The 19,184-nt window shown below is 39.3% G+C and overlaps 1 protein-coding gene across 1 annotated transcript in view; it reads right to left on the bottom strand.

The window, feature by feature from the left end:
• SEC24D (SEC24 homolog D, COPII coat complex component) overlaps window positions 1-19,184 on the bottom strand; it is a 145,442-nt gene that overhangs the window by 74,054 nt on the left and 52,204 nt on the right. The window contains exon 8 of the mRNA XM_062199697.1: window positions 16,627-16,754. Within this exon, the coding sequence (XP_062055681.1) occupies window positions 16,627-16,754 (128 nt within the window). The remainder of the gene's footprint in view (window positions 1-16,626; window positions 16,755-19,184) is intronic.

The following is a 19,184-nucleotide window of genomic DNA, read 5'->3' as shown; positions in this document are numbered from 1 at the left end:
GCAAACACAACTGTGACCTTTCTGCCCAGTCCTCTAGTGCCAGCAGGGCTTTCTGGTGGGACGGTCACATCGGACTATATGCTGAAGTCTAGGAGAGGGTTACTCCCCGTGAGCAGGCACCCTCAGCTTCAAAGCAAAAATAAATATCAGTACAGTTAAAAGCACACTTGAATATCAGGTTTTTTTGAATGGCAACCCTGGCTCATGACTGAAGTATATAAATGACAGGTAACAATGCTTCAGCAGTAAGTGGTCTTTTAGGATTGGGTTCTGCTGACCATCTTTCAAAAACATTTGCCAAGATCAGCACTATTTTTCTTGCTGGAACAGATGTTGGAAATTTTGGAGTAACACGCTCCCACAAGGAGCTGTGATATTCGGGCATTTTATAGTTGAGGGACATTTCTCTACAATTCTCATAACCCTTGACCTATGATAATTTTACTCTTATCCCTAAAGGAGAATTATATTTTGTTTATAATTACAGGCCACTTTCAGAAGACATATTTAGTTGCTACAATAACACACACTGTTCTGTAGATAATAAAAATATAATTTAGTATTAGGACTCAAACTCTGACTCAAATCTGTTCTTTCCATAACAGAATAATTGGTAGCTTTCTGTTCCTCAAAGAAAAGCTGTGAAACAATCTAAAGTGGATAAGATTAAAAATAATAAGCTGAGAGGCAAACTCCCTTTTCTCTCTGAAAGAATTACAAGCCAGCCCAAGTATTCTTTCTATTTCTCTTACTTCTTTATATGGCTTAGAAACATCTTCCAAAGACTGTTCCTGTATGCAAGGCTCTCTATCTAAACAACACCTTCTCAAGCAGACCTACCCTGAACACCTGATTTAATCAGATATACACTGTACTTCCTCCAAAGCAGTTTACCCACCATCATCCTGCTCTACTGTTTCCATTCTTTCTCCACAACATTAGGGAATCTTAGCATATATACCACCTTGTTTCTGTCCAGTGAGAAGGTAAGCTCCACAGGGCAGGGATCTTTGCTTTGTTTGCTGACGTATTTCAAGTGCCAACCACAATGTCTAACACATACTGGGGGAATAATAAATATTCCCTGAATTGAATGAATGGCTTATTTTTAAATCCTTTTTGAAACATGTAGAATAATATATTAATAATCCTTTAAAACAGACATGTTATAAACTACCAAGTCAAATAACAATGTCAAAATTATTGTTCAGATTATGGCAAAAAGGTGAGTAATCCACTGCTAAAACCCTAGGTGTAAATATATAATCATAAAGCACTCTGTAAAGAAATGTACTGGAGTCAAATCAAATTATCATTCCTGTTTTCAGAGTAGATAACTATATAAGCAGAAACTTTTTTGACAAATTGCTTTCAGAAGGGCCCTAAGAGTCATGCAGTCCACTCTGCTATCAATGTCAATATTGGTGACTAATCCTCCCTGGTGCACTGCTTGGGACACTTTCAGTGATGTAGCATTTGGTCTTTTGTGAGTTAATCTTTTTTTTTTTTTTTTTTGAAAGGCAGAGTTAGAGAGAGAGAGACAGAGAGAAAGGTCTTCCTTTTCCGTTGGTTCACCCCGCCCAGTGGCTGCTACGGCTGGCGCACTGTGCCGATCCAAAGCCAGGAGTCAGGTGCTTCCTCCTGATCTCTCATGCGGGTGCAGGGCTCAAGCACTTGGGCCATTCTCCACTGCCTTCAAGGCCACAGCAGAGAGCTGGACTGGAAAAGGAGCAATCGTAACAGAATCCGGCGCCCCAGCCGGGACTAGAACCCGGGGTGCCAGCGCCACAGGCAGAAGATTAGCCAAGTGAGCTGCGGTGCCGTAATCTGTCTTGCACAAACAGCCAAAAGTGATTTGTCAGAGTTAAAAACAGGTTTAAAAGAAAACTCTGAAAAAACTTTAATTTAAAAACTATTTGAAAGCCTCACGAGAAATATATATATATATATATATATTTAGAACATATCAGAAACAAAGTAGAATGAGAATATGACTACTTAAGATACTAAATAATAATAAACATGATAAATAAATACAAGCCAACATACATTTTCCTATAAAAAGGAAGCAATACATTTAAATACTTTAAAATTGTATGCTTGAGGCCGGCGCTGCAGCTCAATAGGCTAATCCTCCGTCTGCGGCGCCGGCACCCCAGGTTCTAGACCCGGTTGGGGTGCCGGATTCTGTCCCGGTTGCTCCTTTTCCAGTCCAGCTCTCTGCTGTGGCCCAGGAGTGCAGTGGAGGATGGCCCAAGTCCTTGGGCCCTGCACCCGCATGGGAGACCAGGAGGTAGCACCTGACTCCTGGCTTCGGATCAGCATGGTGCGCTGGCTGCAGTAGCCTTTGAGGGGTGAACCAACGGAAAAGGAAGACCTTTCTGTCTCTCTCTCTCACTGTCTAACTCTGCCTGTCAAAAAATAAAAATAATAAATAAATAAAATTTGTATGCTTTAAGTATTTAAATGAAAAGCTTCTTAAAAGTTCTTCAACAGATTTTGGGATGTAGTAAACAAAAATAAATTTAAATCTCATCTCCACATACACTTCAGTTTACATCCATGGCTCAGTTTAGGATTAAGGAAAAAAATCTTTGTAATAGATGAGCTCCAGGATATCTGCATACACTACATTTTATATCATGACTTTTCTGCTGCCTCTGTATTTTACAGAAATATTTTCAAGAAAGTTAGCGATAACCTTGTTTTCCCGAACAATGAATAACAACATTTTAAAGATTTTAATTCTCTCTCTTTACATATACTGTGCATGCATCCCCACACATAAATACACACACACACACACCACACACACAAACACACTATATACTTTCACAACATGAGATGATACTGACAGAAATAAACATTGTTGGAGAAAGGGGGTGCAGAGTAAGAGTGAAACCTGAGCTAAACGTATAAGGAATTTTACCAACCAGGAAATTCCTTAAACAACTGTTATTCGAGTTAGCACAGCTGTTTTTATTTGCTCGTAATACCAAAAGCAAGAATAATTTGCAATGAGTCCCTGAATGGCTATTTTTCATGAGAACATATGTGTAGGAAATAAAATATTTTCACTGATAGAAAACATGGAAACTCAAGCAAATGGCTGAGCCTGGATAAAGAAATTATTCTGAAATGCAGGCCCTTAGCCCTAGCTTGGCTCCTAGATTCCAGTTCCTTCTCATTTACTTTGCAATTCCACAGACAGTATGAGAGATAGCTTTTTTACACAAGGTAGCTGTTTGAGCATAGAGCACCATGGTAAAAAACCTCATCAAATCATGTGGCATCAAAACTCTATAGTTTTGGGGCCAGTGTTGTGGTGCAGGAGGTTAAGCCACAGCCTAATTACAAGTCTTTGGGTCCCTGCACCCATGTGGGAGGCCTGGAAGAAATTCCCAGCTCCTAACTTTGGCCTGGCCTTGCTCTGGTCATTGCAGCCATTTGGAGAGCGAACCAGCATAGAGATCTCATTTTCGGTGTCTCTCCTCTCTCTCTGTGACTCTGCCATCCGAATAAATAAATAAATATTAAAAAAAAAAAAAACTCAATAGTCCCAGAGAGAAATAATATCTGGCAATAAAAATACAATATTCAAGTTTGTTCAGCACAAAAACATTCCAGATGTTATTTTAGGTCCTGAGGATGCAACAATAAGAAAAGTCAGGCAGGGTCCCTATCCTCACGGATCCTAGTAGAAGACATTAATCAAATACATAAATATGAAACTGCAAACTGTGATACATGAGGTGAGGGCAGCTACAGGGTGTTGAGGGAAGAGAGAACTCCTCTGAGAAGTGACTTTTGAACAGAAATCTGAAAGATGAATAGGAAGGAATAGGCTGAAAAGATAGGAGAGAGGGGAGGGGGGATTATTCCAGCAAATGCCCATTAAATATCCTATGAAAAATCAAAACCACTACAAATACAAATGGGTACTTATAATTTGAATAGTAAAGAGAGAAAACAGTGGCATATATCATATAACATTACTTTAAAATGCAAACAAATAACTCTCTTTTCCCAGTTACATAGGAACATAAATTGTGTAATCTACAGCAGTTTCCTTCTCCTTATATCACTCATGCTGTGAGAATCACTGAAAGGGTTTGATAATCTTTCTCCTAACCAAATACACTTCAGGTAAATGCAAATTACCTGAAGTTTTCATATTTTCTTTTCCTCCCCTGTACACAATGGACACCCCAAATCAATGATTATCAATTTAAAATATACACGACTTTCCATGTAGAAATATCATAAAGCAAATAATATTAATATGATAAAGATGATAGTAAGAGTAACTAATAGATCATATATCAGCTTATTTATAAACAGCTAAGTGAACTTAAGTGATTTATTATAATTTTTTATGTAAGAATTAAGGCTCAAAAAAGTTAAGTAGAATTTTCAAGGTCATATTAGAATTAATAGAGCCAATGTATGTACCTAATTTCACCAGACTCCCATATTCCTGCCCTTACCACCATACCAATAACAATGCTACCTACACTGAACAAAGAATCACTCCAAAAATCATCTGCTTCAAACTTGGGTGTCATTTTCAGATATCCCAAACAACAAACCCAAATTAACAGGCTATCTAGAGTTTTCACTTACTATTTTCCTTCCTTCTTAAAAACAGCATTTTATTTATTATTGTTTAAGGCTTTTATTCAATGAGAATTTGATGCTGAGGACACTTTCAAATGCCCTTCTCGGACCTGATCACAGGGAATAAATAGATGGGCATACATCATAAGACTGTAATATCAAGTGTCTACAAAATCTGACTAAGCTTAGGATCATGAAATGAAACATAAATAGCATATTTTTTAAAAAGATTTATTTATTTATTTGAAAGTGAGACTTATACAGAGAGAGAAGGAGAGGCAGAGAGAGAGAGAGGTCTTTCATCCTCTGGTTCACCCCCAGATGGCTGCAATGGCCAGAGCTACGCTGATCTGAAGCCAGGAGACAGGAGCTTCTTCCGGGTCTCCCACATGGATGCAGGGGCCCAGGGACTTGGGCCATCCTCCACTGCTTTCCCAGGCCCCAGCAGAGAGCTGGATGGAAAGTGGAGCAGCCGGGACTCTAACCGGTGCCCCTATGGGATGCCAGCACTGCTGGCAGTGGCTCTACCTGCCATGCTGCAGTGCTGGCCCCAATAGCATATTTAATTCTAAAATCCAATCGATTCTAAGAGACTGAAGCTTCCAAATGAACAAAACACAATGCTAAGACTTTTGTTAATAAGATATTTCGATTCAAAATTTTAAAACATGAGGAATTGTAGGTTTGAGAACTGATGGAAATGGTATTAAGGAGGCTCTAAAATGTTCCTCTCTCAGGTAGCAAGCATCTCACTAACCCCAGAGTCATGACCAGGCTCCTCTTGGCTCACACTTAATGGATACCATTCACTCAATCACCACGGCACTGAAGGTTATAAACTCTACCTTACTGTCCCTGAAAATTAAATCATGGCAGAACCTGGTTTTTTGTTTGTTTAATTTTTGTTTCTCCTGAAGTTATTCCCCACTTAATAAAAAATAAAAGATTTACATGAATAATTCTGTGATAAAGAAAATAAGATTAGTGGGCCAGCATTGTGGCATAGTAGGTTAAACCTCCATCTAACACTGACATCCTATATGGGTGCCATTTCGAGACCCGGCTGCTCCACTTTGATCCTGCTCCTTGCTAATGCACCTGGGTAAGCAGCAGAAGATGGCCCTACAGGGGCCGGCACTGTGGCACAGCAGATTAAAGCCCTGGCCTGAAGTGCCAGCATCCCATATGGGCGCTGGTTCTAGTCCTGGCTGCTCCTCTTCCAATCCAGCTCTCTGCTATGGCCTGGGGTAGCAGTAGAAGATGTCCCAAGTCCTTGGGCCCCTGCACCCACATGAGAGATCTGGAAGAAGCTCCTGGCTCCAAATTGGTGCAGCTCTGGCCACTGCGGCCATCTGGGGAGTGAACCAGCAGATGGAAGACCTCTCTCTCTCTCTCTGTCTCTCCCCTCTCTCTGTAATTGTCTTTCAAATAATAAATAAAATAAATCTTAAAAAAAAAAAAAAAAAAAGATGGTCTTACACCCACATGGGAGACCCAGATGAAGCTCCAAGCTCCTGGTTTCAGCCTGGCCCAATCCTGGCTGTTGTAGCCATTTAGGGAAGTCAACCAGTGGATAGAAGATTCTCTCTCTGTCTCTCCTCTCTCTAACTCTGCCTTTCAAATAAATTTACAAAAAGAAAAGAAAAAAAGATTACTGCATTTAGCTCCTAAATAAATTCCTTTGAAAGTCTACTGTAGTGCTGTAATACACCAAAAAGGATCCATTCCTAACAGGAGACCATTCTGTTTTTCAGGTACCAAACTTTGATAGTACTTCTTCATAGCACTAGATAAACAGTGGCCAAAAGCTTTAAGGCATTAGAGTCAGTTTCTTAAATAACTGTACAATAAAGGTACTTTAAATGTTACATCCATCATTTTATTTCTATTTGAGTATATCATTTTATTTTTCCAAGCTTTTTTTTGCTAACACTTTGACAATACTGCATGAAAGCTTCGACAAGATTGTAATGTGCATCTTAAAAAATTAACTCAGCTTTTTCAAGCTTTCACTTAAAAACAACTCAAGTTGTATAATTTCAGTTCTTCACAGTCCTCATGTCATACAGTTAGTATAGCTATGTGTAACCATACTATAAGTAGAAATAGCAAACTATCTATAGAAATAACTGTATATAAAATACACAGTTTCACAATCATGTATTCTATTAAATTTAGAAACATACTACTAAATATAGTATAATATAAATGAGATGACTCTGAGTTGGGATATGTAATGTGTTCACAGGAATTTCAAGTACATAAAGGATTTCATTTCAAACAGTAACACTGAATGCCCAATAAAGATGGAAAACTTAAGACAGAGAGTAGAAGCCTTCTAGATTTTTTAGGATTATCAGAGTCAGACTTTTCCCTCTTGAGATGGAGGCTTAAGGACATAACACAAGGGAGCAGTAGAGACCTGAAATAAGATCCTAGCTCCTAATCTACTGTTTAACCATTTGGCTACTACCTATTGTGCTTAAAAGTTAGTACTTATTGGTTCCTAAAATATCTTGATTAAAAAAATTTCCTAATTGTTCCAGTGTTCTGTCCTTTATAATGAAATAAAATATCTCTTAATATGCAGTGTAACAAAATGAGTTGTTTCTCACACACAGTATTAATAAACTTCTAAAAATCACATCAATGCTCTCTCCAATGATTTTTTTCTTTATCCATAGTTAATTAAAGACGTGAATACAGTTATAAGTTTGTAGTCATTTAAAACTATGAAACGTAATAGTTGAAGTAGGACAAATACTTTTACTTTATTAGCAACATGTTTATTAATAGACTCAAGACTGCTGCCAAAGAACAATTAAGACTCACTGTGCTAAAAATATTAATCTAGGGGCTGGCACCGTGGCTCACTTGGTTAATCCTCCACCTGCGGCGCCGGCATCCCATATGGGTGCCGGGTTCTAGACCCAGTTGCTCCTCTTCCAGTCCAGCTCTCTGCTGTGGCCCGGGAGGGCAGTGGAAGATGGCCCAAGTCCTTGGGCCCTGCACCCGCATGGGAGACCAGGAGAAGCACCTGGCTCCTGACTTCGGATCAGCGCAGTGCCAGCTGTAGCGGCCATTTGGGGGGTGAACCAACGGAAGGAAGACCTTACTCTGTGCCACTCTCTCACTGTCTATAACTCTGTTACAAATAAATAAATAAATAATAAAAATATTAATCTAAAAAAATATTAATCTAGAGGCCTAAAATACCTAGAAATGAACCACCATTCTGTGATTTGGTTTCTCTTTGTCCCTTAAGTCTATACAACCCTGCGGAAAGTCCCTTTATTCAACTAAGTTTTCTACTGTATGCTTAGTCTTTGCCTTCACGAAGTACTAAGCAACAGCTGAAAGTTGAAGACTATAGGAAAAGAGTCTAGAGTGGAAATTTCAAGGGAACTCATAAGCTTGCAGAAGCAAGAGCCACATTTTTAAAACTTTAGCCAAAAGAAAACAGAATGCTATTTTATGTATTTCAAAAAAATTTCCACAAGGTATTTAAAGACAGATGGAGTTGAAATAACATGGAATTTGGAGTCTGACATTCCTGTGGATCAGTTACTAGCTGTAGGACTTTTATGGCTCCAGAACGTGAGAGCTTCCTCATCTATAAAAGAGGGCTAACACTTCACAAACTGTGATCTTCCTAAGAGAAACAGGGCACATGGTCAGCATGACATAAGTTACTAGCGTGAGGCAGCATTTTTTTCTTTGATGGATTAAACATCAGTATAGACTTTGCCAAAATTGTGTCAACTCATGCAAACAAGATTGGCTGAAAAGTTAATGCATGACTAGCAATTCGTTTTGCAGGCAATGGGTGTCAATCCATCCCCGACATAATGAAGTGGTGTTAGGTTCATTCCCTGACAATCTTTTTTTGTCAACCCCTTTTATTAGTCCTATAATATCCATTCCTTTTTCCTTCCAATATTATCTTCTTCATATCTAACAAATCTAGCAGGAAATGAACAATCATCAAAAAGAATGACTGTGGTGCAGTTAAGTTAATCCTCCGCCTGCAGTGCCGGCATCCCATATGGGTGCCAATTCGTGTCCTGGCTGCTCCTCTTCCGATCCAGCTCCCTGCTATGGCCTGGGAAAGAAGTAGAAGATGTCCCAAGTCATCGGGCCTCTGCACCCGCATGGGAGACTGGGAGGAAGCTCCTGGCTTCTGGCTTCAGATCAGCTCAGCTCTAGCAGTTGCGGCCATTTGGGGTGTGAACCAGCAGATGGAAGACCTTTCTCTCTGTCTCTCCCTCTCACTATCTGAAACTCTACCTCTCAAATAAATAAATAAAAATAAAAATCTTTTAAAAAATGAATTCAAACAGTATTTTAATAAAAAGACAAATTTCTTTATTTATTAAATCACATCTCAGGTAAAACTTTCCCTGGAAGTATGGTTAACTTTTTAGAATTATACTTATGAAATACATGAAATCTGTTCTTTATAGTAATAAATAATAAAACTTGCCTTGAACCTAAACTCCAAAGGACAAGGCTATCCCCATTAAACCTTTTTCATACTACATAAAAATTAGCGTATACTTGTAAATTTTCTCTGAGTCCTAGTCAAAGTAACCAGTCTTATTTTTCTCCATATCCCTAAAGTCCAGCTCATTTCCTAGCACAAATTAAACAGAAAATCAAAATTCAAGTAATATTTTAAAGACTTGTATAAAACATTTTCCTTGCTAATTAATTAAGCAAAGAAATTGCTTTGACTATTGTATCTGCTTATAATCTAAAAATATACACAGATACTCCAGAGTCTGATCACAGATGGAGGCAAAAGCTTCTACCATCTGGTTTATAGGTAAAATTACTTAACTGCATTTATATCTAGATGTGTGTACGTGTCCAACATGAAAAAACTTCCTGTATTACAGAAATAATATAAAAAATTAAACTAGTTACAATCTTAAATCATTTTACATTGGAAATGTACAGCATTCCTACCATAGTTCCTAAAACACAGCACCAAAAATTTTAAGCACACAAAATTTAACAAACAAAATAAGTCACAATATAACCATTGACTGTTCTTAAATAAATACTTGATACATAATTATACTGAATGTGGTAATGGACTTCACTTAAAATATTTTTATAAATTAAAGTCTATGGTAAGGAACATGAAATGTTAAACAATGATGACATAGAAATGTCCTTGGAAACAGCACACATCCCCAAAGCAGATGCTGACAGGGAACATTCCCTGATAATCACCGCTTGGGTCAGGTTTATTTTTACAGGCCGTTGCTAACACAATGGCAAGTATAAGAAGGTTCTGTCAAACAATGGAACCAACTTCTAAAAACACCTCCAAAAACCTGTGCTAAGTAAGCCCTTTTGGTAGATGTCAATTCAGACTATCTCTCAGAAAGCTTTTTTAAATTGCAATAATGAAAGCAAAGTTTAGCCAAATAAGCAATAAAATCCTAATGTTTTACTAAGCTAAAAATAAAGTATACAGAAAAATACTACACCAAATAAAAGTATTCTTACAAACCATTTGCCTTTAAGAAGGAAACCTTGAAACTTACTTCTTTGATCATAGGTTATAAATACCTAAAATCTGCATATCCCTAATTTTATTTTACTTAATTATATTGCTTCAGTTTTGGTTTCTGGCTTGAGTAATTAGATAAATGATAGTGCCGTGTATTAATAGGTGGAATAATGAAAAGATCTATGGTGTAGAGATCAGAAATTTACTTTTGGATATGCTAAGTTTGAGGTTTCCATAGGGTCCCCAAGGAGATTTGAGAGGCATTTGGGTATGGGAATATGCGGCTAAAAACATAAATAAATAATGAGAGCAGGAGAGAGAGAAAGAGGGAGGAAGGGAAGAAGAGAAGGAGGGGGAAGAGGAGAGGGAGAAGGTGAGGGTGAAAGAGAGGGTGAGGGAAAAAGAGAGAGAGAGAGAGATACAGCAGCATGGTGATTTAGAATAAGCAACTGCCAGACTGCCTGGGTTTGAATCCGAGTCCTGCTGGTTAGTACTTGTTGACATAACAAGTTATCTAACTCTGTAACTCAATTTCCTTACATTTAAAATGGAGATAACAAACAGGCTGATGTGAAGATTAAGTAAATGAGCATATATTTTAAAAAATAATTGTGCTCAACATGTGCTCTATAAATGTTGACTATTGTTATTTTCCTCAGTAGTAGCAGCAACTGTTAACAATGATATTTACCCTGGAAGGTCCTGGAGTCTAAAGAGAGAAGGAGAGAAGACCCTAAGCTCAAGTCTGGACCAACTTCAAAATTAGAGACTAGGGGCTGGCGCCGTGGCTTAACAGGCTAATCCTCTGCCTTGCGGCACCGGCACAAGGGTTCTAGTCCCAGTTGGGGCGCCGGATTCTACCCCGGTTGCCCCTCTTCCAGGCCAGCTCTCTGCTATGGCCCGGGAAGGCAGTGGAGGATGGCCCAAGTCCTTGGGCCCTGCACCCGCATGGGAGACCAGGAGAAGCACCTGGCTCCTGGCTTTGGATCAGCGAGATGCGCCGGCCGCAGTGGCCATCGGAGGGTGAACCAACGGCAAAAAGGAAGACCTTTCTCTCTGTCTCTCTCTCTCACTATCCACTCTGCCTGTCAAAAAAAAAAAAAAAAAAAAAAAAAAAAATTAGAGACTAGGAAAACAAGAAAGGCAACTAAAATGTTTCTTGCCTATGAGGCAGAAAAGAATACACTAGGATTCTATTACAGAAGTCACAGAGGAGGTCCAGGCGGTCCAAATACTTGGTAACACATAGACCTATACCTCATTGGTTTGTGTAGTACAGCAAACATTTACCTCACACCAGTGGCTCTCCAAGGTTAGGTCCAGTCAAATCCCAGAAATAGAGACATGTTTTGAGAACACACTCTGGGAACTCTTTCTGTTGCTTTAGAATGCCTCCCACAGTCCTTATTTTTTAACCCCTAAGTCTGCTTCAACAAATAAAAGTATTACTTTATTTTTAGGTGTACATCACTGAAAATTTTCACTGTTAATACTAACGATGATAACAAGAAACTTATAGAGCATAATTTAAGGTGTGAAGAACTGTTGAATTTTCACTGTTCCAGGTGAGTTTTTTTTTTTTTAAGATTTATTTATTTATTTAAAAGGCAGAGTAACAGAGAGGCAGAAGCAGAGAGAGAGGGAGAAAGAGAGAGGTCTTCCATCTGCTAGTTCACTCCCCAAACGGTTGCAATGACCAGAACTGAGCTGAGCTGAAGCCAGGAGCCAGGAGCTTCTTCCGGGTATCCCACATTGGTACAGGGGCCCAAGGACTTGGGCCACCTTCTACTGCTTTCCCAGGCCACAGCAGAGAGCTGGATGGGAAGTGGAGCAGCTGGACTCGAACCAGCACCCATATGGGATGCCAGCACTGAAAGCAATGGCTTTACCCACTACGCCACAGCGCCAGCTCCCCAAGTAAGTTTTTTAAATAAGGAAGAAGAGGGAAGTTTTTGCTAATCCATAGCTAGAAACCATGCAAACTTTTTGCCATGAACAAGAAGCATCCAAAACTGAAACTGTTTACAGGCACCCATTCCATACATCCACAATACTGGTATACAACAGAGCTGCTACCTACAACATGCAGTTATTTTATAGATGCTGCATATTTCTTTCAAAGTAGAAGAGTTATCTTCAGGGCCAGCACTGTGGCATAGCAAGCTAAGCTGCCACTTGCAGCAATACATCCCATATGGGCACCATTCATGTCCCGGCTGCTCCACTTTTCATCTAGCTCCCTGCTAAGAAAGCAGACGCAAGATTTTTTCTGTGTGTGTGTGTCTCTCTCTCCCTGTAGCTCTGTCTTTCAAGTAAGATACACAAATCTTTTTTTTTTTTTTAAAGTATCTTCTGATCATGAGAAATAACAGATGACTGTGAAAAGATTTAGACAGCTCAAGAGTGAGTGAGGGAGTGCACATTTGTAGCAATCCCATCCCAGAAGGAATCTACATCAAAGGTTCTCCAAGGCACCTTTGTGGTAATACATTTCAACTGTAGAATTCATATTTTTAAAGTTTCACATTTTTAAAATCAGCCTGCACCTCAAAATTCATGCCTACAGCTACAATAGTGTTTCTCTGATGAAAATGTTATTCTACACAGCTATTCTTAAAGAATGAGGCTACTCTATACACAGCAATATGAAATGACTGCCAGATGCATTAACTGAAAAAGAAGAATGGGAAAAGCAATATGCATGCTATGCCATCATTTATATGTTTACTTTTTGAAAGGATGGACCTTAAATTCTGGTATTTGCTTACTTTATTTCTAGAAAGAATTACAAGGAACAGATAAAGGTTGTCTGAAAGGGGGAGGCAATAAAGGTTGGAATGAACTTATTTTTCATTGTCAGCTCTTTTCATCTTTTGCATGTTTATTTTTTTTAAAGATATTTATTTGAAAGGCAGAGTTACAGAGAGAGAAGAGAGGGAGAGACAGAGAAATCTTCTATCCGCTGGAACACTCCCCAAATGGTGGCAATGGCCAGGACTGGGCCACACCGAAGCCAGGAGCCAAAAGCTTCTTCCAGGTCTCCAACATGAATGCAGGGGCCAGAGCACTTGGGCCACTTTCTGCTGCTTTCCCAGGAGCATTAGCAGAGAGCTGAATCAGAAGTGGAGCAACTAGGACATGAACTAGTGCCCATATGAGATACCAGGGGTCTGGGAGGGGGCTGTCAGCTTTGTCACAGCACAGGACCCTGAATGTTCATGTTTTACTTATTTAAAAGTGAATGGCTCTTTAATAAGCAAAGAGGAATACTACCTATTGTTACTGATGCTTGCAGATGAAGGGGACAAATAACAATACCAACACATACAGAGAGATACGCATCAAAGCTCATTCTCCTGTTTGCCCCGGGAGAATACGGGAGAAAACGAAATGGGCCTAATTAAAGGAGACTTATTTAAACCCAACAAATTTTAATTCTCTAAAAAACCACTCTAAGCAAATATGATGACATAGAATACTTAGTAAGGATGGGTGGCATGTATATGAATGTTATCCACAGTACCCTTTTGAATTTAAATTTTGTTCAAAGCATAATAATTTAAATAAAATATATATCACATGGATACTCTTACACACTCTTCATAATTGCTAGAAGTTAAAAAGTTAATGATATAAACTGCTTTAGAGGATGAGGAGCCACTGGAGTTGGAGAGATTATGAAATGGTACAGCCACTTTGGAAAATGACCTGCCAGTTTCTGCCAAACAAATATGCATCTAATGAGCAGTAACTATCCACAGGTATTAACCTAAGAAAGATGAATAGAAGCCCATGGAAAGACTTATAGAAGAGTGCTAATAGAAGCTTTATGCACAATAGAAAGAAGCAGACACAGCTCACATACTCATCGATAGGAGACTAGTAAGCAAACTGGTATATCCATACAATGCAATACTTTTAGCAATAAAAAATAGACTATTATCACATGCAATAATACGATGGCTTTCTAAAACATGTGGAGAGAAGCTGCACACAAAAGAGAACATGATCTATGATTCTAATTATAACAAAGTCCTATATAAGCAAAACAAATCTATCACAGAAAAAATCAGAATAGTGGTTGCCAGGGAAGGGAATTTGTGGAAAGGGGTGGGAGTTGGCTTAGAAGGGGCGCAAGCTTGACTATAATCTCTGTATTTTGAAAGGGATTTAGTTTATACATGTGCAGGCTTTCATCCTCTGGTTCATTTCCCAAATGCCCACAATAGCCAGGAATGGGTCAGCTGGAAGTTAGAAGCCAGGGATTCAATCCAGGTCTCCCTTGTGGGTGGCAGGTACCCAACTACAAGAGCCATCACTGGCTGTCTCCTAAGATCTGCATTGTCAGGAAACTGGAACCAGGAATGAGAGCCAGGAACTGAACCCAGGCACTCCAATATTGCATGTGGGTGTCCCAACCAGCTTCCGAACTGCTAAGCTGAATACCTATGTATGTTGGAAATTTAGTGAAAAGTACTCATGTTTTCAATTTTCCTGATACATATCAGGAAAAAAATGGATATACAAAGGAGAAAACAACAGTAGTTAAATGTTAATGGTAGTATCTAAATAAAAGGTATGTAAATGTTCACTACAAAATTCTTTTCATGTTCTGTAAGACTGAAACTTTTCATAATAAAATATTGAAAATAGTTAAGGAGTACTTCTAGTTAAACTACTCTAAAATTCCCATACAAGGGCCGGTGCTGTGTGTAGCAGGTCTATGCCATCTACTGGGCAGAATCCCAATTGGGCGCCAGTTTGAGTCCTGGCTTTTCCACTTCAAATCCAGCTCCCTGCTAATGCACCTGGGAAGGCAGAGGAGGATGGTCCAAGTGCTTGAGCCCCTGCACACACATGGGAAACCCAGAAGAAGCTCCTGATTTCAGGCTTTGGATAAACATTATATCAAATTTCTATAACTATCATAGAAGAGACCATAATCAAAATAAGTAAATCCTGAATGTATTTTTAAGAGTTTCACAAATGAAACCACACCATGCATAAGGGTAACTTCTAAAAACAGTTCAATGCTTCCTCAGGTAGAATTCTAACCCAGTTCATTCTACTTCTCAAAGAAGAGATGGCAGGGCTGGCAGGATACAGCAAGTTAAACCACAACCTGCAAAGCTGACATGCCATATGAGCACAGGATCAAGTCCTGGTTGCTTCACTTCCAAACCAAATCCTGGCTGATGTACCCGAGAAAGCAGTGGAAGATGGCTCAAGCACTTGGAGCCTGCTACCCATGTGGGAGACCCAGATGAAGCTCCAGCTCCACTGGCTTCGGCCTGGCCCAGTCATGGTTGTTGTGGCCATTTGAAGAGTAAATCAGCAGATGGCCCCCATCACTGAGCCTTTCAAATAAATAAATAACTCTTAAAAGGAAAAAAAAAGATGAAGAAGAAGAGATGGAAGCACTCTACTATATTCAGGAAGGGGGTTGGTGATTGGAGACCCCAAAGAAGATGAAAGCCACTTTACACCTGGTGGTCACCTCTTTGTTCTTTTCCTCAGGTGACATAAAGCAGGCCCCAGTAACCACAGCTCCCTGCTCCCCTTCCCCATGGTACTTTACTCCCAGTGCCGGTTGGCATGGCCAACCTGAAAAAAAAAGGTCATGTTTCTTCTCTCTTGTGGATGCTCTGTCTCTTCCTGATTTGTTGCTAGTGGAAATTAGCAAAGGATCATTAGATCTTTAGATCCAAGACAGGTTTTTGCTGGGAGAGGAAATTGGGCCTTTGGTCTCTAAGTACAACAAAAGGAATCCATGGCTCAGTCTCGCTAAGTGGAACTGCAATGGGACATGGTCAAAGCTGCAGCCTGAAACACAGCTTTTCTTCATCTCCTATTTGACTTGCTCTGCTATATGGCCTTTGTCTTTGTGTACATATGTATATCCATCAGTTAGAAACATGAAAAGAAGGAATAGCAGCAGCAAAGAATGGAATTAAAGTTATTTCTGAAATCCTGATCTGATATCCACTAACAGTGCCCTAATATCACAGGTTTTATATAACATCACTTGTTATTTTTTTCCCCCATTTAGACATACATTGGACACATTTTTCCAAATGAATACATACAGATTTACCTACTATACACTTTCTAAAAGTAGGAGTTCATAATCACATGAAAGTAGATGTAGAACAATGAATAACTAAAGGATCTATCATTTTCCCCAGTGGAACACACAGATGTCAAATCCTCAAACCAGGACATAAAGGCCTCACAACAGATCATGAAGTCTGTCACTATTTGACATTCCACATTTTACATATGCAATTGTTACAAGAATGAAACAGTGACTCATCCAGGATGCTAAAAAATACAGCTTGTAGAGTTTTGTTTCCTAATGAATTAAATGCCTGTATGTTTTTTTGCATTAAATAAATATATTCATTTCTTGTTTACAGCATAGAATAATATAAAAATTATGAACTTTGAAATTTGTAATATGATGAATTGCTATTATTTATCATTCTTACCTCATTTGGAGGAACGGTGGCAAAAGGCTTGATGACAGCAGCTAATGGAATCTGAGCTTGCTTAGCCATATCTGATGTGCATGGGAAACAGTATGTGGTGCAACGGATGTAGCGAGGGCTAGCATTGCCTGAAACAATCAGAGGACACAATTAAAATGTGCTTAGAAAAACTATCTGTCATGAGATATTTATAAAGGTACTTCTAGATAATGTATTGCCTTATTTGTAAAACCTTCATGGTCTCTAAAAAGAAATAAAAAACAGTAGTATTGTGAAATTTTACAATCTATATTCTAGGCACACTGTAATTTCTTATATAATAAAACACTGAATTCTACTGCAAAGATATAAAATAATTTTAATTATTTTTCCATAAGCAGGTTTTTAATAGATTTAATGGGCCGGCGCCACGGCTCAATAGGCTAATCCTCCGCCTGCAGCGCCGGCACACCGGGTTCTACTCCCGGTCGGGGCGCCAGATTCTGTCCCGGTTGCTCCTCTTCCAGGCCAGCTCTCTGCTGTGGCCCGGGAGTGCAGTGGAGGATGGTCCAAGTCCTTGGGCCCTGCACCCGCATGGGAGACCAGGAGAAGCACCTGGCTCCTGGCTTCGGATCAGCATGGTGCTCCGGCTGCAGCGGCCATTAGGGAGTGAACCAACAGCAAAAGGAAGACCTTTCTCTCTGTCTCTCTCACTGTCCACTCTGCCTGTCAAAAAAAATTAATAATAATAATAATAATAGATTTAATGGAATATATAAAACAAAGATGCACAAAAATATGAAAAAATAAAATTTGGGGATCACAATAATTTCTTTTTCATCCTTTTCTATCAACATCTGCTGTAAAGGCAAGTATTTGTATACCACTTCAATATAAGTAAGTAATACTTTGTCAGATGATTCCATCTCACTATACTTTTTTCTAAATCTGGAAGAATTTAAGAATAAGAATTTAAGATTAAGAATCTTACTCATAACAGAAATTTAAGTCTTTTTTAAAAACACCTTAATCTGTTTTTAACTTATATTAAGTTTCCTGATCAAGTATCTTATAAGTGCTAAGACAATATCCATGGCATGGAGAATTTTTTTATTGTCTGAATAACTTGTCTGGAATAAATGTTGAAATTATATTATTATGTATTATCACCAAAAGAAGATAATCAAACAATATTTATTGAGTTATACTACGTTTCAGGCACTGTCCTTGGTGCTTCCTTGTAGAGCTTATATTCTTACAGAGTACACAAACAACAAAAATTAAACCTGATACATTAGGAAATTATATAGGATTTTAGAAGGGAAGAAGTGCTATGAAAAAAAGGATATCTGATTCATGGGAACCAGGTTGCAATTCAAAATACAAGGTAGGCCTTATCAAGAAGGAAAAATTGAGCAAAGATTCAAAGGAGGCAAGGTATTTACCCAAGCAGACATCTGGGGGAAGGATGTGCCTGGCCTAGGAGAGGAACAGCAGGAGGTCTGGGTGACTGGAATGGATCACCAGCTGGTGATGAGCATGGAGAAGTAACAGCAGCTAGACCAGGCAGACTCTTGAGATCATTTTAAGTTAACTGACTTTGACTCCAAATGAAATAGGAAGCCACTGCCAGGGGTTTTGACGAGAGGAGTATCACAGTCTCAACTCAGGTCCCCCCTTGGTGGTTTTGACAATGAGTTGCAATGGTGAAAGGCAGAACAGGGAGACCCCTGAGGAGGCTGCTGCAGTAACTGGGTGGAAAATGGTGGTGGCACAGAGCAGCTTGAGAACAGTAGCGATACTGAGAAGCAGCCAGGTTCTAGATATATTTTGAAGGTGCAGTGAACTACTTGTTGATAGGTATGTTTGAGGTATGATAGCAAGGTAGAATCGCAGGAAGACTCCAAAGCATTTGACTGAGGAACTAAAAACATTTTTAAGTGGCCATCAGCTAAAAAGGGAAAGACTGCAGGAAGAGAAGGGATTTTGAAGGAGTGTGTGGGTAGAGAACAGACACTTGGTTCAGGACATGTCCAATGTGGGACATCTATTACACAAACAAAGGATATGTGAATTTGGAGATGTCTGGGCTAGAGGTAAATATGTTCTTAGCATATTTCAGAGACCCTCAAAAGTTCAAGGAAAAACAGCTTTTAGGAAAAAAACAATACATGGATTTCAAAATTTTTTTGGCACTAACATATACTTATCATCTTTTAATTCCATTTTTCTGTGACCTTTGGGAGTATCCTCATAGATGGCATTTGAATCCATAAAACAGGATTAAAACCACCAAAGAAATAACTGGAACCAAAGAAGAGAACACAACTGAGGACCAAACTTTTGGGGTCTCCAACATAAAGAGGTAAGAGGAAGAGAAGGCAAGCAGCTCAAGGACTGAGGACACTGGCCGGCGTCACGGCTCACTTGGTTAATCCTTTGCCTGCGGCGCCGACACCCCAGGTTCTAGTCCCGTTGGGGCACCAGGTACTAGCTCCTCTTCCAGTCCAGCTCTCTGCTGTGGCCTGAGAGGGCAGCGGAGGATGGCCCAAGTCCTTGGGTCCCTGCACCCACATGGG

This window comes from Lepus europaeus, chromosome 8, assembly GCF_033115175.1.
Source record: "Lepus europaeus isolate LE1 chromosome 8, mLepTim1.pri, whole genome shotgun sequence".
Classification (NCBI taxonomy): domain Eukaryota; kingdom Metazoa; phylum Chordata; class Mammalia; order Lagomorpha; family Leporidae; genus Lepus; species Lepus europaeus.
Note: the sequence above shows the minus strand (reverse complement) of the source record. Positions and strands in the feature narration are given on the sequence as shown.